A 25049-nucleotide genomic window follows, 5' to 3' on the forward strand; every position below is an offset into this window, starting at 1 on the left:
GGACATTATAGTTCCTGATAGTCTGTTGGAAACAATAGTATTCTTATTAAGATCTTTATATTATATGCTCTAGTATATCTGGTTCTGTACTGTTCTGATAATCTGGTCAACGGTGATCCTGGTGTGCTTTTTGGACAAATCTTTAAGTCTCAATGGACGAAGAAAAAAAGGCTTTGTTCTCATGTTTCTGTTGTTTCATGTTGTGTTCACTGACTTTTTAGCAGCTTCTCCCCTTTTTTCGTCATTCTGCCTCTTGTTCTAATTTGCACCTGATCAGATTTTTATCAAACTTTAGAGATAAACAATGAAAATTGGCACTGATTTCAGACAGTTTCCTGTTCTCAGGAAATATTTTAGTGTGTCTACATTTTGTGAGGTAACTGTGCTGCAGTGGTATTCGTGCATGTGTGTGTTTTCATGTCTAGCCAGTAGGAATTTAGCGTTTAATCTACAGTCACATCAAACCCCCACAGGAAAAACTGAAAACTTTAATTTCTCCTCTGCAACTTTTTCTCTTTCTGTTGACCTTCTTTAATTCAACTGTGATTCAGTTCTCGTTTTCGCCCTTTCTCAGTCTTATCTTTTTCCTGCTCATTTTTCTTTCCTCTCACTTTTCACATTTTCAGTAGATATTTTTAACAGTATGAAAAATGAAACCATTTCAGTCTCCTCTATAGCTCTTTTTCTTTTCTCTTTTTTTCCCCCTTCTATTCTCTTGTTTCACAGTTTGGATCAACCCACTTCCACAGTGCGTTGGAAGCACATAAACGGAAGCCGAACCGGAGCCAAAATTACTCCCACCTGCCAACACACACACAAACATACTCTCCATATATATTTTAACAATTACAAATTCAGACATGAGATAAGACAAACATCATTCAATCTTCTACAGCCGGAAGCAGAAAAGATAAGTTAGAGTTTGTAATGTTTATTTCCCCTGAAGGCTAATTAGACCATTTTCACAACAAAGATAAAGTTCACACATTTATATCACAGAAGACTGCATTTATATAATAATGCTGCACAGCAAAAATGTTCATCTAGACATTAAAACTTTAAAAATAGAGTTAATTGTATTGTAGTTCAGCCTGTTCCACTAATGGCTGTAATTATCGTGTCTTCTTGCAGCAACACCATAGACTGGAATAAAATTTGCATTTTTCATGGTTTAATTTTGAACTACAGCATATGTAACTCCACGCCTCACTTGAATAAAAACCTGGAACATTCTTGACATTGTGACAGTCCTTTTTTGCTGCAGAATGCATGCACAAAAACATGAAATATATTTACTCTTAGTGCTCACAAACAAAACAGTGTGGGAAATAAGATTTTAGAGTTTTGATGGTTTGGTAAATAGAAATGCCACAAGCGTTCCCGGTGATGACAGGTGAATGTATTGGAAGCTTAAAGGAACATGTGGCTGACAAACAGATTATTATTTTGTGTTGGGCCTTGAATTCTCATCACTCACTCCACTTGGCACCATGTGTTATATTTCACCATGTCAACTTAAGGATTTTACTGTCCTGATATTGCTACAGGATATGCTTCAACTAACTCATTACTGTATTATTAAACGTTTTCCACAATGCAGATAATATCTAATATAACCTACTTTACATGTACTCTATAACCATTCATTCATTCATTCATTCATTCATTCATTCATTCATCCATCCTTCCATCATCCTTCCATCCATCATCATTCAATCCATCCATCCATCCATCCATCCATCCATTCATCCATCCATCTATCCATCCATCCACCGACACACCATTCTGTCCATCATTCGATCCATCCATCCATCCATTCATCTATCCATCCATCCATCATCATTCAATCCATCCATCCATCCATCCATCATCATTCCATCCATCCATCCATCCATCCATCCATCCCTCCCTCCCTCCCTCCCTCCCTCCATCCATCCATCCATCCATCCATCCATCATCATTCAATCCATCCATCCATCCATCATCATTCCATCCATCCATCCATCCATCCATCCATCCATCCATCCATCCATCATCCATCCATCCATCCATCATCCATCCATCCATCCATCCATCCATCCATCCATCCATCCATCCATCCATCCATCATCCATCCATCATCCATCCATCCATCCATCATCCATCCATCCATCCATCCATCCATCCATCCATCCATCCATCATCCATCCATCCATCCATCATCCATCCATCCATCCATCCATCCATCCATCATCCATCCATCCATCCATCCATCCATCCATCCATCCATCCATCCATCCATCCACCCATCCATCCATCCATCCATCCTACAGTCCTCCCACTAGTCTTTTCACCGAGCAGATCACTCCGGACACGCTGCTGATGACTCCCAGACTGAGTATACATAAATCTATGAGCCGCTCCCTCACAGTGAGGCGGCTCCACTGCAGTCTGAGGTGAAACAAACACGGCAGTATGAGCGTCATGGCCGCCCCGGTCACACTGCCTGTCAAACCCATCAGCAGGGAGAACCTGGGGACGAGCAGGGCCAGTAGGTATGATGTCATCAGCAAAGCGGCGCGGAGCAACAGGGCCGGATGAGACACAACTCGACCTCCGTGCTTAGAGTACGATGAGACGTCTGTAGAGAGATTGAAGCACAGAAGGTGTTTTTGTGTTGAACCGGCAAAGCAACTTTTGTTTATGGGTCCCTCTGTTCTGACTCATTGTTTTCCACCTGCATCTATGTGGAGGTGTCATCAGCCTCCAACTTCAAACTCATCCTTATTTACAGCATGACATCATTTAAATGAGGGAGTACAAGGACCAATTAGGTGAGCCATACATGACCTTTGTATTTGCCCACGAAAAAATATTTATCATTCAACTACATTACATCACTTGGGCTAAAATTAAAGTATCATAATGTGATGACTTCATGACTGTTGACAGTCAATAACTATGGAAAGTTCAGCCACGATGACAAATGTGTTGACAGTGAACACATTAGTGCAGTTCCCCTGATCACTCAGCTCTGAAATGAGAATAAATGGCAAATCATATTTGTTTGTTTTCTGAGTTATAGGCTTTTTATATCATTTGTACGGTTTCATTTAATATGTTTTGCCTATTTTATTGCTCTTGATTTTAGGTGCATCCTGATCATGTTTTTATTTATTAAATAATTATTTTGTATTTATACACTTTTTTTTAGTGGCAGGTGGACTTCTGAGCATTACGTGTCACTTGTTTCACTTAAAAATTAATCACTTGGGCTTGACAGATCTTCTCTGAGTAAATAAAGATATCTAACCTAGTTATTTTGCATGCCTTGTGCGTTGGCATATATTTGATTTTGTGGCCGTATTACATGTCAGAAATGCTCAATGTATAATACGGTATAATGTAGTCAAACGTATGTATTGACATAGAATTAGAAGCATGCAAGTGATCAAATGTAATTTTATTATGAAATTTTAATGTGAAACCATTTGAAACTACATAAATTTGCTTATTTTGTACAAGATTTTAGTTTTCTTTTGCAGTATTTCAAAGAAGTTTTGGTTTCATAATAGAAATGAGCATGATATTCAATGCATGTCTGTATTTTCTGTGATGTTAACACAAATGACTGATGATAATTATACCTCCACCTATAAATAGATCCTATAAAAGGCATTTTCAGTGCTCTCTCTAAGTCGCTTATTACATGCAAATATGAGGCATTGTGAATGTGAGAGAGAGCCATAAGTCTTTTAAGACGCCCCTGCTTTAGATCTTTATGTCCTCCTGGAATATGTGTTTTTTTTCCTAACTCAGTGCCTAATCATCAAAAGTTATTTCCTCAAGAGCTTTCATTTAGCTTTATTTGTCACTTTTAACCATCTATTTTCTTGAGAATCATAAATGTGGTAGTAATGGTGACTCAAGGGTGGATGCCAGCCTGTAACACAAGTGGTGATCTGTGGGCTTAACACACCTTTTAATAGAAATTCACCTGGGCTCTCATGCTCTGCTCCAATACAGATATTCCCGAGAGCAGCCTAGTCTCCCAACAGTTAACCACTGATGACCTCTGACGCAATTAAATAATATACTCAAAGGGAACTGGGCAGTATGTCCCTGATTCACTTTCTCCACCCTCTGGCCTGCTTCTCCAGACTTCTGCTGCTCCACAGAGAATCTAGAAATCCTCTAAAGGAAACAGAAGCTTCCTGAGGACAGGTGTTATCTACATATCAGCCATTGTCAGTCCTAATCACTACACTGTAGATCTATTTCATGGGTACAAACTACTATAAATTGGATTTTTTTTAAATAGATGACCTGAAGGGACTTTTACCTCAGCGGTTTGAATATAAAATAAATCTGTGAGTCAGTGTTCACCTCCAAGTAGACAGGTTTGCAGTATTTCAGCAGCAGAGTAGAAAGGCAGAGGGTAGGACAGCAGGGCTTTCGCCAGCAGACACAGGTTGACAAGAGGTCGGAGGTCAGAGGGCAGGTTGTCTGTGATGACCTCACTGGTCTCTGAGCCCCAAGTCAACACGGCCTAATGGATGAGGAAAAACAATCAATGCAATCAGTCAATCAATCACTCCATTTATCTGTCCCTGCTTCCATCCCATAATTAGACATGCTGTTGTCAGCCAGATGTCAAGCCAAAGGGAAATTTATTTCAGTTGTTGCATTTTTTTTCAGATATTTAACCATCATCAGATTATAAAATGAAACTATAATTCATTTTATACACTAAATAATTAAGAATATGTTCATTTAACTCAGCACAAATCTAATTAATTTATATTTTGGACCCAACATAGGCAATTCAAAGCCATAAAAGCAGCTCTATGACCTCTAAAATGTGACTGAAATTACAGGATAATTTTCTGTGTCACCAACCAGTAAAGAAAACAGAGTTTTCATGATGCAGGCTGCACCATGAGTCCACCCCAGCATGGCGTTAAACTGCCCTCTGTCCTCCATACTGCCCTCCAGAGGAGGGAGGAAGATCTGCGAGGTGTAGGAGAAGATGATGACGCCCACAGAGACGAGGAAGTCCTCCGGATCCACAGACAGGGACAGAGTGGACCAGGACCAGCTGCTGGCTCGACTCAGACAGTACAGGATGACCAACAGGCTAAGAGAAGGTCAGAGATAAAAGGAGAGAAGATAAGGCTCTATGAATAAAGCTTAATGTAAAAATAGTAATTTCATTTATTCATTCATTCTACATTTATTTGTACAGGACACTCCAATAATGACTGTTTAAGGAAGAAATGTATAAGTTGTGAAAAGTAAAAGCAGAAAAAAATCAATGAAAAAATTATTTTAATCTAAATAGATGAATAACATACTTTATTATAGCCTGTTGTCTATTATTGCTGTCCCAAATTCCTGTCTGGTTTTAGAAAATTCTCACATTAACTAAGCTAAAGAAGACATTTCAAAGGTATTTTTCTTCAAAATCAACAAAAATGTGCTAAAATTAAAAAACATTAAGCTAAAGCCTTACACTTTTTTTCTTAGCTCATTAAAAGTCCACATTTGGGGGATTTTTCTGACATATCATCTTTAATCAGAATTTGAATAATTTATGTTATGTTATGTTTAGCTGTTATTATTCATTTGGAAACACCCATAAATCTAACCAAAAATACAAAATAATATGAGACGAATAAAAAGTAACTGCGATGACTGAACACATACATAGTCTGGCATAGTTTGGTGTTCAGATTATCATTTTTGAAGATAATATAAATATATTTGATTTTGTGGTTCTAATACATGTAAAAAATGCTCAATGTATAATATCATATAATGGAGCCGGACTTAAAACTAGAATTAGAAGCATGCAATTGTTCAAATTTGATTTATTATGAACATTTTATATGAAACCATGGTCATACTTTTGAAACTACAATAAATTAGCTCTTTTTTTGTTGGCAAAATTTGAGTTTTCTTTTGCTGTATTTAAAAAAAAAAACTAGTTTAATGCTGTTATATAATTTTTCCGTATCTGAATGATTTGCAATAGATTTTTTAACTTCTACTCTCCTGAGTGATTCCCAATTATCCAAGAAACAGCAAGAGATGGGTAAAAAAAAAAGAAGAAAAAAAGGCCAAGATATTTTAAAAAAACATTGTCAGGGAATAAACTGAGAAGAAGAGGAGAAAAGCATATTTGCATGTGACTTAATAGCCAAAGAACAGAGAGTCCAGAGGGGTCCTGGAGCAGGAGATCTTTAAGACCCCGCTCCATATTTCATATTCCAAGACACCTGGCATGAGAAATAAATCAAACAACCAGTAACAGCAGAGTGCAGCAGGTGGGAGCAGCCAGCTTAACCAGCAGCTGTTGCAAAATGATCACAAGAGTGAGAAATAAAAAAAGAAAGCAGATTATGGAGACCGCCTTGTTGTCTTGATTCACTATGATTGGAGAGTTTAGCATCAGCTGACAGCGGGCACTAATGTACAGCTCCGTCAGAACAAAGCCGGTGCTGCTTCTGTTCAATCACCTGATCAGGATGTGAGCCAGAGAGCACAGCAGGCTGAGGGTGGAGACTGGTCTGAGATCAGTCAGCAGCAGGCAGGGCAGCAGGAACATCAGGGACACCAGAGAACACACTGACCTGGGAACAGCCATCCCCGACAGGCTGTCAGACAACAAACTGGTGGAGACGACCAGATACAGAGTGCAGGTCATCAGCAGTTCAATAACCTGGAATCAGAAAGAAACAGGGTGCAAAGAGACATGTTCGTTTAGTTACTTTACAGATAACAGTTTTTCATTTCCTTCCTGTCCAGTGAAAACAACGTATCTCTAGATGTGTTGATTTTGATGTGTGATAAACTAAAGGATGAAGTGTTCCTTTACTTGTTGAAAAAAATCCGACTTCTTACACGAAGAAAATAGTTTCAAATGTATTTTGAATCAGCTGAAAAATGCATCATCACAAAGTGGAAAGCAGGGATGTTTTACTGACACCAAAGTTGACTTTTTTGAGATAAAAAGCCATGCTACAAAAACATGATGATCCTATAGATGATGAAATAAACCTGCTTATCTATATACTACAAAATATATAAATATATAGAGAGTAATCTAGAAGTATCCCGGCATGAGAAACGTTTTATAATGACATTTATAGATAAATTAATCTTGTTTTTTGTTTGTGTGTGTGTGTGTGTTACCTGAGCTACATTGACCATCCAGCCTCCCAGTCCAGGCCAGTTTGGCCACAGTCCTTTGCAGCAGGCCTCCACTATGTCCTGGTAGCTGTGTCGGACTCTGACCTTTGACATCGAGCCTCCACTGAAAGACAAACACTGTCTTACTGGCTGCGACCAAAAGTTCATTTCATTATGTATCAATCTATCAATTATTTTCTCAATTAATCAATTAATTATTTAGTCTGCAAAACATCAGAAATAGTGAAAAATGGCAATACTGTTTTTTACATTTCTTGCTTGGTCAGTCCAAAACCCAAATTTATTCATCTTAATATGATATGTCATAGAGGAAATCTGAGAAAAAAACTGCATTTTCTACTGTATGCAAATTTACCATAACTGTAACTGTTCAGCTCTGCTCCTTGTTGCCTCTGTCCCAATACTTTTCCATTCTACCTGCCATCCACTCCCACCTCATCAACTCCACTCCACTCACCTGTTCACTCAGCTGCTTCAGATCACCGATCAAGCCAGCATTAATAATCCTGCCACACACACATTCACTGCCAGATTGTTCAGTCATGCCTGACTTCTAAACGGCTCTTTTTTATAATTGATTTCCTGTTGCCGACCCTGCCTGTCTCTGACTCAGCCTTCTGTCCCTGACCACCAGCTTTGCCTCTGCTCCTCTTGGTTTCTGTCTGCTGTGAGGTGTTTCCCATCCTCGGCAGAACTGAGCGAGTCTACCTGTGTGCTTAGTTCTACTCGGTTCTCATCTTCTGGATTTTCTGTGTCTTTTTAAAAAAAATGGTGATTAATGGTTGCAACTCTGCTTTTTTTCTGTGAGGAAAAGTGTCTGATACAAATTCACATTTTCAACCATTGTCACTGTTTTAAACCTGCATATTGTCATTTGAATTATAAAGCAGATTTATATACATCTTGTACAGTTTCCTCTCCCTGCAAGTAATGTTTTTATTCGCTGTGTTGAAGCTTATGTTCCAGTGTTTTAAGGGAGCACAATGAGCAGTTTCTTACAGCAACCAATGTATATTAAAAAAATCTTACTCCGCTTAATTGAACTAATCAGAAAGAGAATTTAATTTCAGTGAAACCCACAAACTAATGAAGCCAAAGTAAAGTCAAACATCGGAGTGTTGCAGAACACATTCTCACTTCTCTTCGCTGTGGGATTGGTGTTTTTCTTAGGCTCACTGCTGCTGAATGAACAGAATAACATGTTTGTGTATTTGGACTCTAAAAACTCTCAACTCTGTGTTCACACCACAACTGGGGTTAGATTCCCCCGAGAAGTCTGAATAGAACAGAAGGAATAAATATGAGGATGACTCTGTTGTCAGAAATGATAGTCGCCATTGCTGGAAAAACAGAAAGGAGAGCACCTTCCATAGAAACTCAACCTTAGCCAACAGTGACTCCCAGAAAAAAACAGTGACAAGTGCTGCATGGAGAGCAACACAATGGCACACAGCTCAGTACAGTAAAATAGAAACCTGACTGTTGTGATTTAACCTGATTAAAAGGTGATATTGTAGTAAGATAATTGACACAAAATGTATAGAATGTGATAGAAACCCCACCTTAGTTCCTCTTCTTCATACAGACAGGCCACCAGGATCCTCCCTGTGTGGTTGCAGACCCAGGCTGACAGAACCAGCAGAACAAGACCCACATAGCCTGACTGGACCAGAGCAAAGGGCAAACCCAACACAAATATACCCTGAAGGACAAGAGAGACAAGGAACGAAAGATCAAAAATGGGTATGTTTGTGAGACGGATAAGAAGAGACCAGGACCCCATTTAAAAATTTGCCTCAAAAACCAACAATTTCTGATTTTTGACTCAAGTTGCAAAATGTGTAGCATGTCTTTCTCCCTACGTCATAAATTATACCTTAAGTACCCTCTAAGGTACAGCTGCTGTACCAGTGATATGTTTATATATGTAAATATAGTATGAGCATACTAATGTGGAATGGCCCACAATTTTTCATTTTGTTAAAACCAGGCGGCGTGAGTCAAACCAGGAAGTGCCTTAAACTGCATTCTACTGAAAATTCCAACAGGGGGCGCTGACGGTGGCTGCAGAAGCATTTGAGTACATTCATTTCAATACAAAATGCGAAAACTTCTTACTTGATTTATTTCCTCAGAAAGACAACACTATGGTCTCAATCGCTGGTAAAAAATCTTCTGCAAGACAATTTGATGTTAATAGTGTAAATAATGGTCCCATTTAGAAGATAAAGAATTATTTGGGGCGTGGCTACCTTTGATTGACAGGTCACTAACAAGGCGAGCCGTCATCAGGAGAGAAGCAGAACAATTCATATCCACGGCAACTTGTCAAAAAAGTTATATGTACAAGGAGTCGCTGTTCATTTTTCTTAGGTAAGTAACATACATTTTGTTTTTGTTTTTTTTGCTAGACAAAATGAACATCCCAGTTAATGCTAACACGAATTAGCAGCGGCTTCTCTCAGTCAGGTTGAGGTGTAGAGAGGCGTGTAGTCAGTGATCAGATCCCTCTTGCTCCTCCACAGTCCAAATATGGTCTGCTCCCCGTATCAGAAACAAGATGGTGACAAAAGATGGCGAAAAGTGTAGCGCTGAACTCGATGCCTCAAACGGGCCACAAACCAATGGGTGACGTCACGGTCGCTATGCCATTATTTATACAGTCTATTGTTAAAACATCTTAAAGGTATGTATGTCACAGTTGCAAGGGCAAAATCATAAGTTCTCTGTAAACCTTACATGAAGATTTACAGCTAAATCTGAACATTATTCTGCTATATTGATGTCACACAGTGTCATACTATATATTGCAAAACAATCTGGCAGAAAAAAATTACCATTACAGCACTGAATGCCATTATTTACGGAATTTGCTGCAAATTTACACTGAAAGTTTTACAGTGTAGTCAAAATATTGAGTAACTGACTGACAAAACAGTGAACAGTATTGTGTTGTAAATTTACAAAAATATATTAATATACTGCAAATAGATTTCAGGTAATGCACTGTGTTTCTTAATTACAGTAAAATGTTGTTTTTAGAATAACTTACTGTAAATTTGCACTGTTTTTTTAATTACAGTGTACAGGAAGTAGATCAGGGAAGGGGAGGTGGGTTGTGAATCAGCAAAAAAAGTAAATTGGCATTTTAAGAAATGATGACCACTTTAAGATAAAAAAAACTAAATTACTGATGCTTTAAAGTTGAGGTGCAAAAAGTATGGTGCATAGAAAATCTTACATACTGCTGGAAATCTGATATTGACATCTGACATTTTTAACAATTTTCATAAGAAACGATCACTGAGAATGATAGAAATGTAAAACTTTTACAAATTTTGCTGAACGAAAAGAGAAAAGAGAAGAATAGGGAAGACTAGGAGAAACAAGAAATAGGAGAAAAGAGAAGAAAAGGACTGTTCATAGTCGGAAGATGAGGAGGCGAGAGGAGAGTTTTTGGCGTGATGCCTGGAGAGTTCGAGGATGCAGGAGACCAGCAGGAGCAGAAGGAAGAGCAGAGCCGAGCTTTGGCCCGTCACTGAGGGGAAGTGATGCCAGAGAGAGGGAGGAGGAAGGAGGAGGAGGAGAGAGAAGAAGAGGGGAGTGAAGAGAAGGAAAGGAAAGGAAAGGAAAGGAAAGGACAGGAAAGGGAAGGAAAGGAAAGGAAAGGAAAGGAAAGGAAAGGAAAGGAAAGGAAAGGAAAGGAAAGGATAGGAAAGGAAAGGAAAGGAAAGGAAAGGAAAGGAAAGGAAAGGAAAGGAGAAGGTGAGGTGCGACCTGGTAGGGAGAGCAGGAGGGAGAGGAGGACGAGGGGAGATCAGAGGAGACAACGAGCCACTTTGATGGAGCTGCTGCGTGTTGAATGTTGGAACATGGAGACACACAGACACTGTAACACACAGTGTGGGTGCATAAACAGACACATTCTCTCTTTCAAGTTACTATTTTGTAACTGCTGTGTGTTAGGCATATGCTGATCGAGCTTTGATGTTCAAATGGAGCTGCTGGTGATGAAAGCAGTTTGACGCTCAAGTATCTGATTTCATCTCTCTCTCTCTCTCTCTCTCTCTCTCTCTCTCTCTCTCTCTCTCTCTCTCTCTCTCTCTATCTTTCTATCTCTGTCTCCTAATCCCTTATTGGTCGCAACCTGAAGCAGCTTCCAATCAAAAACGGGTACAATAGAAGAGGAAAGGCATTCTAACCAAGAACCTAACACATTTTAACCCTTCTGAGTCTTGCACTGTAAAAAAAAAAAAAATACTGTATCATTTTACAGGGTTTTTTCACATTAAGTGAACCCAAACCCTAAAGATTCTTGTTGAAATCTATAAATTAATATAATGTGATTTTTTTTTTTACAGTATCATTCAATTTCTTAATGGTTGTGAATGTTAAATTACAGTGAATTCTATGTAAAACATACAAAAAATACACATCATGTGGCTGAATGTAAAATTAAGTCAATTTTCTGATTTTTTTAAAAGTAAAACTTTTGGTTTAATGTAAAAACATTTTTTTTTAATTGTAAGAAAATATGGAAATTAGTTGCTGTATATAATCCATATTTTAAAATAAATTATCTGTAAAATAACTTACAGTTGTTTACTGTAATTTCACAGCAACTTTTGTTGCTCGACTTTTTTACAATTTTTTAAAAGTTTTTTTTAAAAATCATTTTGGCCGTTTTTTTTAAATACTTTTAATTTTGCCTGTATATACCAAAAAACATATATTTTTTAGCATACCATATTGGTATTTATTTTTGTACCAGCACAACCTCACCTATAGGACTTGATATATTCTTTTTTTATTATTACTTACTGGATCAACATTTAGAACCAAGAAAACACACACAACAAAACACAATCATGGTCAATGAGGTAGCAAATAAAACATAAGAGGTAACACGCGGATAACATGTAATTGTATATTTTTTTACTAAATTTATTTGACTTTATCTCTGGTTTTACTTGGCCTATCATCATCAAACAAAAACAGGCATTGAGTTTCAAGCCAGGACTTCAGAGGGAAGTTGACAGCAGGGCTCCATGCTGATTTGTTTTTACGTTGTCACATCATGAAGAAGTCGTGTTTATTCAGGGAATGTTGACCTTTCTCATATATTACATTCACATATTCAACATTGGCCACAGAGCAGCACGGATATCTGAGCGACATATGCTAAAAAAAAATAAAAATTAAACATCCTCTGCTCCTGACTGGGCTTCCCAGGTGCAACATTTCAACCGCTGCTCTTCAGGTCGTGCACAATATTTTATGCAGGCTCATGCCTTGTGCACAGAAAGTGTTTGAGAAATGTCTTTCCTCACCATAGGGGGAAAAGATAGAGCAGATGTAACCAGAAACAGACAGCTTTGACATTTAAATAACAGGAAGTGTCATTTTTTTTAAAGCCATGACAAATGTTGTACACAGTAAGTTTAATCCAAGATATTTTATGTTCTCAAATGAAAGCAAAAAGATGAAAAGGATGTGTGTCAAAACCCTTTTACAGTGTGCAAATGTAATTTCCACATCCTTTTAGAATTTATAAATGATATGGTGTTTGCCACTTTTATTTCCTTTGTTGTTGATCATGACCAGAAAAAGGAGCCACAGCATATTGATGTTCAAAATAATGGATCATCTTGTTATCTATATGATAAAGTTTCAACGTATACATACAACAGTTGAAATGATAGCCTATCTTATAATTATACTGATCTATTTGATGTTGGAAAATGCTGACCATTGGCCCTGCCTGGACTTTACATTCTTTACACCTGATTTCCTTCTTTGCTCCCGTCATAATCACTCCTGCCACTAGAGGTCGCCCCATCAAAATGGGCAGTAATAAGCTACGCTTCCGGGCTCACAATTCCAGGGATAACATATAAATTATAGTGCATTATTTTTCGTACAAAGTGTGGGTGAAAACAACCTGAAAATTTAGACTGTGCTCCTGCAAAAAAAAAAAGATCCTAAAAACTACATGTGTAGTTTGTACAGCAGCTCATTAAAACCCATATCTACATTTGCCATTAGATGTCCTCCCCTAGTGGTCATAGTAGGACCAGAGAGATGGTGGATGGGTAAAACAAAAATAACTTTAACCCATAGACTGTAAAAATAATGGATGTAGTGACCGTGACGTCACCCATTCTTGATTCTCGCCATCTTGTGTTGCCATCTTGTGTTGCCATCTTGTGTTGAAACAGGAAGCAGACCATATTTGGACTGTGGAGGAGCGAGAGGGATCTGATCACTGACTACAGCCTCTCTACACCTCAACCTGACTGAGAGAAGCCGCTGCTAATTCATGTTAGCATTAACTGGAGCATTAATTTTATTTATTTTTATTTATTGGTTTTGTTTGACAGGGACCATGCATAGAATAGCTTCTATACCAGGGTTAGCTAAATAGCTAATTTTCACCTGTAGTCCCTGGGCAGGATGTTCAAGCACAGTAAAAACACAGACAAGATAAAAAGACAACAGGATTAACATTACAAGTAAAAGAAAAAAAAAAAAAAAAAGTGAAAGTGAAAAACAAAGATCAATGATCACAAGCTTGATTGTCTTTCAGCCATGTCTTCAAAGACTTTTTAAAACTTTTAAAACTTAAAGAGTCTCTGATATGGAGTGGGATTGAGTTCCATTTTCTAGTTGCTTGATATGAAAATGCTGATTGGCCAAAAGTGGTCTTTTTAAATGTAGTGTAACAGTCACCTCTCATTGTAGCCCTAGATACCCTAACATTGTCTCTACAGAATGACACACATTGCTTAAGTGGTGGTGGTGCAAGATCATGGGTCAATTTGTACATCAGGCACATGTCAGAGAACAAAATAAAACTGTCAAATGTTAACAGGCTATGTTTTTTTATAATAGTACAGTGGTGATAATTTCTTGGTTTTTTATCAAACACTTTCACAGCCTGCTTGTATAGAGAGTACAAGGGTTTCAGAGTGGTCACCCCTGCCTGAGACCAGCTTGTAGCACAATAAGACAAATGGCAGAAAATCATTGAATGCATAAACAGTTTAGCAGCATGTAAGGGTAATTGATGTCTAATATGTCTAAAAGTAATCAAACTTGCTCTAACATTTCTGGATATCTTCTTAATATGCTTTTTAAAATTTAGATTGGAATCAATGATTATGCCCAGGTATTTGTAATTGTCAACAATTTTAATCACCTCTCCTTTGACCAAGATGTCAGGTTGTTGCTGTGCATTTCTTTTTTTAGAGAAATACATAGCAACAGTTTTACTTACATTGAGAGTCAGACAGCTACTAGTTAGCCAATCTGTCACTTTATTTAGGACTGCAGTAAGTTTTAAAGCAGCCTGTTCTCTATTTTTGGCATGCGTATAAATTGCTGTATCGTCCGCATACATTTGGATATTGACATCTGGGCAAATCAGAGGCAGGTCATTAATATATAAGCTAAATAAAATTGGTCCTAAAATTGATCCCTGTGGGACTCCAATAGAGCTGTTGGCAAAGGAAGAGCATACATCATTAATTCTATAAAAATAATTAATTAATTAATAATTAACTAAAATAATTTTTAACTGGGATGTTGGTTTTGGCTAGCAAAAAAAAAAGAAGACTGAATGTATGTTACTTACCTCAGAAAAAAGCGACTCCTTGGAGTGTCTGTTAGTCCAACCAAACGCTGAACAAGACATTTTTAATTAACAAAACGTTCAAATAAAAACTGTCAAATGAGAATACAGTCTGAAAGAGTCAAAGTTAGACCAAACCAGTAAACATCCTTTTTTTATATGTATATAACGTTATATATAACTTTATTGACACGTTGTCGTGGATACGCATTGTTCTGTTTCTCTCCTGATGACAGCTTGCCTTGTCAGCCACCTGTCAATCAAAGGAAGCCACACCCCAAATCATATGATTCTTTATCTTCTATTTTCTTCTAAATGGGGCCATTTTTTACACTATTAACATCAAATTGTTGTGAGAAAGATTTTTTACTAGCGATTGAGACCATAGTGTTGTCCTAAAAAAAAATCTGAGGTAATAAATCAAGTGAGAAGTTTTGTCATTTTGTATTGAGATATAAGGACCGAAATGCTTTTGCAGCCGCCGTCAGCGCCCTCTGCTGGAATTTTTGGTAGAATGCAGCTTAAGGCACTTCCTGGTTTGCCTCACTGCTCAGACCCGGAGGTTGCTGCCTGCTTTAACCTAGGAAACCAGAGTTTGGTCCATGTTGTTGTTTTAAGTCGCCAAGTCACGTTCTGATAAGTTTTAGTTCACATGTGTAACTACTTCATGTCCGGCAGTAGTTATTTTATGCCAAACTATCTTACCCTAAACTTAACCAAGTACTTTTGTTGCCTAAACACAACTAAACTATAACCATTTGACAACATCAACTTCATGTTCAAAACTGCAAAAGTTATATTAAGGTATCATGATATTGATCTCCTGCCACCAGTAGGGGGCGCTAGTTAGAAAAACACTCCGGTGGGTCTTATCAACGAGTATGTGGTCTTATGGTTTGGAGGAGTTGTTGGAATAATTACATATTCCACTTGATTTAGTTTAGTTGATCATCAGAAAATTAATTACCAACTATTCAGATATTTTATTAATAAATAATATTGTTCTGGCAAAAATGACAAATATTCACTTGTGAGAATAGGATGCTTTTGTCATTTATGATGAATGAAAAATATGTTTGAACTGCAATTTCAAAGATATTACCTTGACCCATGAAAACAGATTTTTAAACAATTTTCTGACGCGCTCTTGACGTGAGTGAAGGATTAATAAAAGGCGTACGTCAGCAATTTAATTCAGCAATTTTATAAAGTTGCATAACTCACAAACTTTAAAAAGTATGGTCAAAATCAAAGCTGCAAAGCTCAGATATCCAACTTTTAGTCCCAAATATGAGTCAAGCTCTAAGGAATGTGGATCCTACATTTCCCATAAAGCAACTGGATAACATCTTTTCAATAAGATTGTCTTCTAAACGCCCATTGTCTTTTTCACTTCTAAACTAGTATTGTGATAAATAAGGTCAGGTAGGCTATTATAGAGATAATAATGGAGATGATAATGACGCCCAATGAACATGATGATAATGATGATAATAATAAAGGAGATTATCTACTAAATAGCTTGTGGTAGACGAAACTAAAACTGTGAAAATGTACTTTTTTAATGCACAAGTCAGCAGCATTTATTCAGCCTTACTTTTTTGTGCAGCTTCTTGGGATGCATTTGGCAGCATAAAGAACCAAATAACTTTCCAACACAAAATGGGGACATTCCTGATTTCCCTACGGTCCGTGTTTGGATTTGATAAAAAGACAAACCATTAATGTTTGAATTTCCAACCCACTTGAAGGTAAAAATGTCGCTCAAAAGCAGACAATCACAGGCAGCTAAATGTCAGAAACAAAAGGCCCACGTCTCCGATCTGCGATGAAGACACACAAAGAGAAGCGGCCTCATTAACAGTCAGGTTGGAATTAAAACAGAGTTTCATAATATTCCCACGTCGGGAGCCTTGAGAGCTGGAGCTGCTTTTTGCATTTTTGGCAGCAAATTTGCTCTCTAATAAAAACTTTATTAAGCTGGCATACAGTCACATCAGAGTTATATTGGCATCAATAAACAACCACGGGGAAAATACATATTTTCTTTTTAGCCTTGATAGGAGATAAAACTGATGTTCTTTTTTTCCATTATAAGACATCTGTTAGCCCCTTAACAAATGGATCTGCCATTACAGCTCTGATGTTTATACATAAGACACATTCTGGGTTTTTCATCTTACTTTTAGGTCATTCATCTCATTGTCTGAGGCTCTAAACGCTTCAAGCATCCAGTGAATCATCACCTTTAATAAAAGAGACGTTAGTCATCCAGTCTTCACCTCAACCTAACCTGTCTGTGACCTCAGCCACAGCGATTACTCAGTATTCATGTGGTTCAGGTGCCTGATTACAGTGCAGGATGCAGGTAATGAATAACCTGTAAAACACTAACTAAGCCAACAATCCCGGAAAGAAACACATACCGTTTTATCAGCCAAAAACCCAACCATGCTGCAGTGAAATACAGTAAAATAGGAACCATTTAAATCACAACATGATACAAAAACATTTAAATGCAGTTGGAAGCATAAAGTAACAGATTTATAGATTTTAAGACACAATTTAAATCAGAAATCATAGGCAGATTAGGAGATTAATTGGCCCCTGGACACAGACGTGCAAAAGCCCCCACCATGCACCTCTGAACAAAACTCACAGACTTTAAAGTCATTTGGACTATTTTTGTTGTTGTTTTGGCCCCTATAAGTCTTTTTTGTGGCCATTTTTGTGTCTCTTTGTAACGGTTTTGTTCTGTCCGTCGTAATTTTGTATATTTATTCAAATTCATTCTGTATTCTTATTTCATCTTTGGTGGTTTTTGCATGTTTTTGTATTGTTTTACGTCTCTTTGCAGGTGCATTGTGTCTTTCAGATATACTTTTGTGTCTCTTAGTGGTTGTTTTCTCCCTTTTTATAATCATTGTGAGTCTCTTTGTCCCTCTTTATAGTTGTTGTGTTTGTGTTTTGTGTCTCTTGGCAGCTGTTGTGCATCTCTTCATGTTGTTTTGGTCTTTTTGTAGTCATTATGTGTCTCTTTGGAGCTATGTTGTGTCACTTTTTAATTGTTTTAGTCCATCTTTGATCATTTTGTATATTTATTTATATTTAACCTGCATTTTATTTTATTTTTTATCTGTACTTGCAGTGGCTTTGTATATTTTAGTTGTCTTTTTGTGTCTTTTCACAGCTGTTTTGCATCTCTTTCTTGTGGTTTTGGTCTCTTTGTAGTTTCTTTGTGGTTGTTTTGCCCCATTTCATAGCCTCTTTGTGGTCCATTTGTGGTCACTTTGTAACTGTTTTGGTCTGTCAGTGATTATAATTTCATACATGTATTCAGTTTTTTCTCTTCTGGTAGTTGTTTAACATCTCTTTACAGTTCCTTTGTATTTTGTAGGGATTTTGTCTCTCTTTGTGGTTGTTTTCTCCTTTTTCATAGTTATGGTTAGCCTCTTTGTGGTCTCTTTGTGGTCTCTTTGCAGCTATTTTGTGTCACTTTGTAACTGTCTTGGTCCATCTGTGATCATTTTATACATTTACTTATATTTATTCAGCATTTTTTTTTGTATCTGTAGTTGTTTTACATTTCTTTGCAGTTGCACTGTGTCTTTTGTAGTCATTTAATGTCTCTTTGTGGTTGTCTTCTCTCTTTTTTGTAGTTGTTGTGAGCCTCTTTGTGGTTGCATTGCAGCTGTTTTGCATCTCTTTCATGCTGTTTGTATTTCTTTACTTTTCTATTTTCATTTGTATTTCCTTTTTATCTGGGGTTTTTTTCTTTGTAGTCTTTTTGTGTTTTTTTGTTGTCACTTTGCTCAATTTATAGTCTTTATAGTCTCTTTATCGTTTATTTGTGTCTCTTTGCAGCTATTTGCTAGTCTTTCATGTTGTTTATATGTTTGTGTTTGTTTTTGTAGTCCCTTTGTGTCTCTTTGTAGTCATTTTATGTGTCTTCGTAGTCACTTTGAGTCTCTTCCTGGTTACTATGTGTCTCTTTGAGTGACATTTTGTAGCTGAAGGCCACGGGGGGCCCTGACACCCTGTCCCTGTGCCAAACAGGCTCGTTCATCCATGTCAGTAATATGGAATATGTCACGACTTCTGCTTAGTCTAGTACAGAAAATTCAGTCTCTAATTAAAACAGGAAAGAGAAAATCCCAGCTCCCAGATAGATGCATGATTTAGCTCATAAAATACATGTTTATCTACTAAATATCATGTGTTGGTATATGTATTTATGTACTGACAACAGTACTTACAGTTAATTAAGATCTGTGTGTTTACAGCAACGAGATGCAGAAGCATTTGATGTAAATTCACCTCGACTCCTGCAGGAACATGTTTGCATGCATGTGTCTTCATTTGTTAGCGCGCGTGTGTGTGTGTGTGTGTGTGTGTGTGTGTGTGTGTGTGTGTGTGCATGCGTTCACTGTATTGATGCCCTAATGTCATAATGTTCTTTACGGACCCAGTGATGCTGTTCAATTACACTACAGTTATTCAGTGAGAGAACACATTTACATGAGTGCGGCGGTTGAATACAGCTCAGCATTTACAGCATAATAAGCTATTAGCGTTACTGCCACAAGGACACACTGTGATCGGAAGCTTTTCTATTTTGGAAAAAAAAAACATTTGATTCATGCTTTATTTGATTATGAATACTGCAGACTTTCTGTCAAACAGTCTGCAAGACCACAAAGCATTGTTTAGTAATATGGAAACACAATGGCAGCAGTTTAAATACTCTGCATGTTTAATGCTTTGTGAATCTTCTGCGCAGCTTCATGCGTCAACAGATGACATTTATATGTCTCTATGTCTTATAAGTCAGGGATAGAGACATGAAGGTTTGGACAAAAAGTGGAATGACGTGCTCAAACTGTCCTTCATAAGCAGATTGCTATGCAACGATTAAATAGCTTTGACCGTCACATATCAGTTCAGCCTCGAGGATAAGTTATGTTGAACAGATTCCATGTTATTGTTCTAACTGTAGTTACGTTTAATTAATTTGGCTCAGGCTTACATCTTGGTGACTGATAAGTTTCCTCCCATGTATACATACTGGGCGCAGTTTGCGGTTAAATGTACAGTATTGTCAAGGAAACAGAAAATGATCAAAGAGAGATACCTCTATTGATATGAAAAGTAGATAATGATAAACATGAGTCTAAATAAAATATGTACATTAATCTAAAAAGTATATGATAGCTCTGGAAATATATAAACAAGTCTCAAAAATATGTATATAAGTCTAAATAATATATGCATAAGTCTAAATGGTATATCAATAAGTCTAAAATATATAAGTAAGTCTAAAAAAATATAAATGAGTCTAAAGAACATTTACATCAGTCTTAAAAAATATATAAATAAGTCTAAAAAATACAAATAAATCTAAAAATATATATAGATAATTATTTAATTATATATACATAATTCTGAAAAACATAGGTAAGTGTTAAAGGTACATAAATAAGTCTAAAAATAAATATATAAATCTAAAAACATATAAAGAAGTCTAAAACAATATATGATGTAATTCTAATCTCAATTATTTTTCATTTTGGGATAATAAAAATAATAATAAAAAGTCTGTTCTTTTGAAAATGGCATTCCCATAAATGGCTTTGTCATTTTACATTTTGGGGGAAACTTAACTTCCCTAAAAATATATAAATAAGTCTGGAAATATAAATAAGTCTAAAAATAGATATAAATAGTTATTTAATTACATATACAGAGGTTTTAAAAATATATACTTCTAAAAGGTATACAAATATGTCTAGAAATTTTACAAATAAGTCTAAAAAAAAGTTGAAGAAGTCTAAAATATATGTATAAAACAGTCTAAAAATATACAAGTAACTGTAAAAATATATGATATAGTTATATTCTCAATTATTTATTATTTTAAAATGATAAAGATAAACAGCCTGGTCTTTTGAAAATTACATTCCCGTAAACTGCAGTCATTTTACATTTTGGGGGAAACTTAACTTAGCAATATTTTCTCCATTTGTTTTTGACCAAGTATAAAAACAATTTGAATCAAAGCCTGTGGAAGTCCAAGCAGATGATTTGATTTCACATGAGACACTCTTCATGTGTGTAAACCATGTGTTTAAAACTACAACTTAAATTTGGGAGAAAATCTGTTTTTCTTGATATGTCATTGAGAATGCATTTTCATTGTATGATGATGCAATTTTAAGGGCACAGGGTTGAAAAAAAATCTGAAAAAAAAAACATAGAAATGGTCACCAAATCTACTTTCCAGCTGTTGTTTTTTGTTCTTTTTTTGTTTCCTAAGAATGGAAATGATTTCTGACCATGCACATATTCTGTATAAATGTACCTGTATAGCATTGGTGACATTCCAGCCGGCCTCCCAGGCGGTGATGGTGAGAGCAGGATTCAGACCTGTGCTGCCTGTACTCGGGCTCTGATCTGGATTAGCCAAACTCATCCTTGCTCTCTCTTCTTCAAGGCTGGCACAGAACTGAGATGTCCTCTCCTCTCTTTCCTGTTTCTCCTCTCCATCCTCAGGAAGTCTCTGTTTTTGTATATTTCCTCTAAACAGCCTGTAGGATCCTCTCTTGTTGCCCTTGTTTTGGTTGGAGCTCAGGTTCTCCTCACTTCCCGTCCTGTCAGTGAACGTCTCAGAGGATCTTCTTCCTTTGCCACAACTTGTGGTGTTTTTGAACCAAACAGAGTCTGCAGGACAGACGGCTGAAGTTATGGTGATGGTTCTGGGTCCAGTGGAGATGACAGAGGCAGTGGTTTCTTTAAAAGCTGAACCCCCCTGCAGTAAAGTGCTGGAGGATCCTGGGAGACTGGGATCATCTCGCTCGGTCAGAGAAAGGCTGCTTCTTGCTCTGTTCCCTCTGGTTCCATCAGAGCTCGGGTTATTTCTGTTTGTAATGTTGTCGAAAGGCAATCTGTTGTCCTCACCATAGGTTCTGTTCAACTCATCGCTGTGGGTCAGAATCAGCATCTCTTCATCCTCCTGAAACAACCTGAGCATCAAAAACACTTCATTATACTTTGACTTCATGGTTTTTGTGCACACATCCAACATTTTTTTACTCCATTTGAAGATAAAGTAGCATGAGTATTTGGACAGTTAAAAAATAACTGAATGTCTCAACATTATTACAAATTTCTTCACATGCAAAATTACATAATGCCTTTGAGAACTATAAAATCTAATAATACTGTGGTAAATTGTTGGAATCTAGTGTAGCTAAAGTAAATAAAAAGCTGCAAAATTTGTATATATGAAGAACGATATTGGTCAAATCTACAGATTTTTAAAAAATACAATAATATGATATGTAAATTAAATTCAATAAATATATTTTTTATTTATTGATAAATAAAAACTATATATATCTGAAGGGTTCTTGTTCTTCTGCAAATATCTCTATTTTTATAATTGCATTTATTTGTATTTAATTCTATTTTTGGTGCAGTCCAGAAAATATCATTCTTTCAATAAGATATGTCATACTTCATTATGTATTTTTACTGTGAACTTCTGGGAAAATAATGTCATTATTTAATGGTATTATATATTTTTACAAAATGAACTCCTCATCTGTAAATCAACTTGATGTACTGTACATGACTACATTTAAATATATTGTGTCAATTTTCACAAAAACAGCTTTGTTGATCATAATGCACCTACTACAAACATTCATATATTTTTCATTATTAAGTCAAATAATGAGTATTTTAATTTGTGAGTGTGTGTATGACTCACCTTGTGGTCCAGTCCAGGTGCAGCCTTGACACTGCCCAGCCCCACAGAGACCCAGCAGCGCTCCAGGGCTGCCCGGCGCTCCGAGCCCAGCGAAGTGACCCCATCTTCAGCCTCGCTGTGTGCAGAGCCAGCCTCCCTGTATCTGGAGGTCCAAGGGTCTGGAGGAGCTTGACTGACACATAAACAAACTGGAACACAAATTCTCCCCCAAACACACACACACACTCACACTAACAATATCTGCACCGCAGCCACACACACCATTGCACAACTTGCATAACTGCACAAATGCACAGGTGAATGAAGTGATTGACAAGTAGGTGAGCTGTAACATTATAATATACTGCTGTTTCCAACAGTGAAGGAGTAAACAGCTGCAACGGCCGTCACAGCAGATAAACACACTGAGGCGTGTAGTGGAGGGAAAACTTTTTAATTCACTTTTGCAGGATAAAATGTGCCCACTTTTACAGGATAATAAAACATAAACCCATAATATTTAATACTCTAATGACATTTTTAAACCTACAAACTGATGTTGTTCTATTTTGATGATTACCAACTTTATGTCAATGAAAATAGCAACTGTTGCATTGCTCACTCTAGCAAAAATCAAAAAGTTTCACATTTGACTTTACAAACTTTTTTGGAAGCTTCACACAACATATTAAAACCCCGTTGTTGATTAACAAACCTTCTCTACACTCTCCTTATCCCTGCCTCTGTATGCACATTAGGCTGAGCTGTTATGAATGTTGCTCCAGGACCTTGTTGCTCCAGTTTTGCCCCAGACTGTGGTTAGTAGTGCAGGGCAGCAGGAGGAGCCACAGAACAGTTGTGTAACTCACTGGACACAACTGGACAAAAACTTCTGCCCGACTCTTCCTCCACTCTGCGCCCCATTTAGTTATTTGCAGCTCATTCCTTTTCCCTTTCTTGCTCTTTTTTCGTTGCATCCAAAGCTGTGCTAATGCAACATTTCATTTGCTGAGTAGAATCTGAAGCTTTTATTTCCCAAACTGTTCCACTTCTGCAGTGCACTGAAGTACAGCGCGATTTAAATCCCTTTATGGATGTAATGTTTTAGCACCTGCCTCACACTCAGGCAGTTCAACATATTTATATCTTAAGCTGTTTTCAGTGTTGTTCTTAAAGGCCTGGTGGATTACAACTAAAAGTAATCTGATTACCCAAATTCAGGGTTGCAATATGTGCCCAAAGAATGTAAATTGAATAAACTATTTGATTTATTTTATACAGTCTATGGACATAACTGCAGTGGTAGAATGTAACTATGTTCATGAATACTTAAGTAGCAATTTTAGGCACTTTATTTGCGTTTTTCATATATTTCATGAAAAATGGCTAGATGTCAGCTATTAAATAAAACTCTTATGAGCTATTTTTGTTATCATTATATTTATCCAAACAAATGTACCTTTAATATTTTTTTCCATAACTGTATGTAACTGGTTGTGTTGAAGATCTATCTATCTATCTATCTATCTATCTATCTATCTATCTATCTATCTTCCATTATGCTTTTCAGGAATTTCTCCCTCTCCTCTGCCCCAAGTTTAGACCTGGATAGAGGGAGGAGAGAGGAGAGGAAGAGGAGGAGTAGGGAGTTTGGTTGAAACTTCTGTGAAACTTTTTTCCCCCTCTGACAGTAAACGCAACACCGGCGCTGACTCCGCACAGCGCGCGCGGTACGATTATCAAACTTTCTCACGCGGGACGAAATGAAGCGACTCCGGCTCGTGCTCCTGACCGCGTTGCTATGGCAATGCAGCCGTGCCCAGCAGAGAGGTGAGTGCTCTGAGAGACTGATAGATAAGACTACTGATCGATACACACCGATACCAGAGTCATTTACGGCGGAACGAGCCCGCTGTCACTCACTCACTCACTCACTCACTCACTCACAGCTGCTGCTCATTTCCCTTAATGAGCTAATCAGTCAACGGCTAGCTGCACCTTTGTTTTACGCTGAAAGGAGTCATTTCTGACCAAGAGGGAGGCTTTTTAAAGTCCTCACAGCATGGTTTATGGACAAATACATTCAAATATAATTAGAAGGATTGAATAGATTCAAACAGACAATTTATATCAGTAATCACAGGCAGAATATCGTCACACTGTTAAAATAATCGCCTAAGTCATTTTTTGTCAAAATTGTTTTTTTTTGTGTGTGCCTAAATCATCTCCACATGACGCTGGCCACCTATGGTAAAATCGCCTACATCCTCAGTTGATCAGATCATGTGATTTTCCCCCTTTAAGATAATGGTCTATGTCAAGTGTGTGACTTAAGTGGATTTATTATGCCTAAGTCAAAATAAAATATGACTTTGGCAATTTTTTGAACATGCCTTTGTGACTTAAGCAAGATATGGTAACACTTTATTTTGAAGGTGTCTACATAAGAGTGACATGAGCATGTCATAAACATGACATGGG

General features: G+C 37.1%; 2 protein-coding genes across 2 annotated transcripts in view; one reads left to right on the plus strand and one right to left on the minus strand.

The window, feature by feature from the left end:
* Window positions 1–2306: 2306 nt before the first annotated feature.
* On the minus strand, window positions 2307–22693 carry LOC131991344 (vesicular inhibitory amino acid transporter-like). The gene is made up of 8 exons (XM_059356730.1): window positions 22590–22693; window positions 21180–21840; window positions 8754–8893; window positions 7174–7294; window positions 6498–6700; window positions 4879–5116; window positions 4366–4528; window positions 2307–2620 (listed from the first exon to the last, which is right to left on the minus strand). The coding sequence occupies exons 1-8, from the start codon at window positions 22691–22693 to the stop codon at window positions 2307–2309; spliced, it is 1944 nt and encodes a 647-aa protein (XP_059212713.1).
* A 1638-nt stretch (window positions 22694–24331) lies between these two features.
* lama2 (laminin, alpha 2) overlaps window positions 24332–25049 on the plus strand; it is a 283607-nt gene continuing 282889 nt past the window's right edge. The window contains exon 1 of the mRNA XM_059355831.1: window positions 24332–24398. Coding sequence (XP_059211814.1) covers window positions 24332–24398 — 67 coding nt within the window. The remainder of the gene's footprint in view (window positions 24399–25049) is intronic.

The sequence above is a fragment of the Centropristis striata genome, chromosome 18 (assembly GCF_030273125.1).
Source record: "Centropristis striata isolate RG_2023a ecotype Rhode Island chromosome 18, C.striata_1.0, whole genome shotgun sequence".
Taxonomy (NCBI): domain Eukaryota; kingdom Metazoa; phylum Chordata; class Actinopteri; order Perciformes; family Serranidae; genus Centropristis; species Centropristis striata.

Bases quoted from the DNA above. Each gene is read 5' to 3' on its own strand.
- LOC131991344 (XM_059356730.1), bottom strand. From the start codon at position 22,693: ATGGGGTCACTTCGCTGGGCTCGGAGCGCCGGGCAGCCCTGGAGCGCT. The intron at 8,894-21,179 runs GTACATTTATAC...CTTGTCCTTCAG, and splicing joins ATGTCACCAATGCTATACAG to GGTATATTTGTGTTGGGTTT. The intron at 2,621-4,365 runs GTGAACACTGAC...ATCTCTCTACAG, and splicing joins GCAAACCTGTCTACTTGGAG to ACGTCTCATCGTACTCTAAG.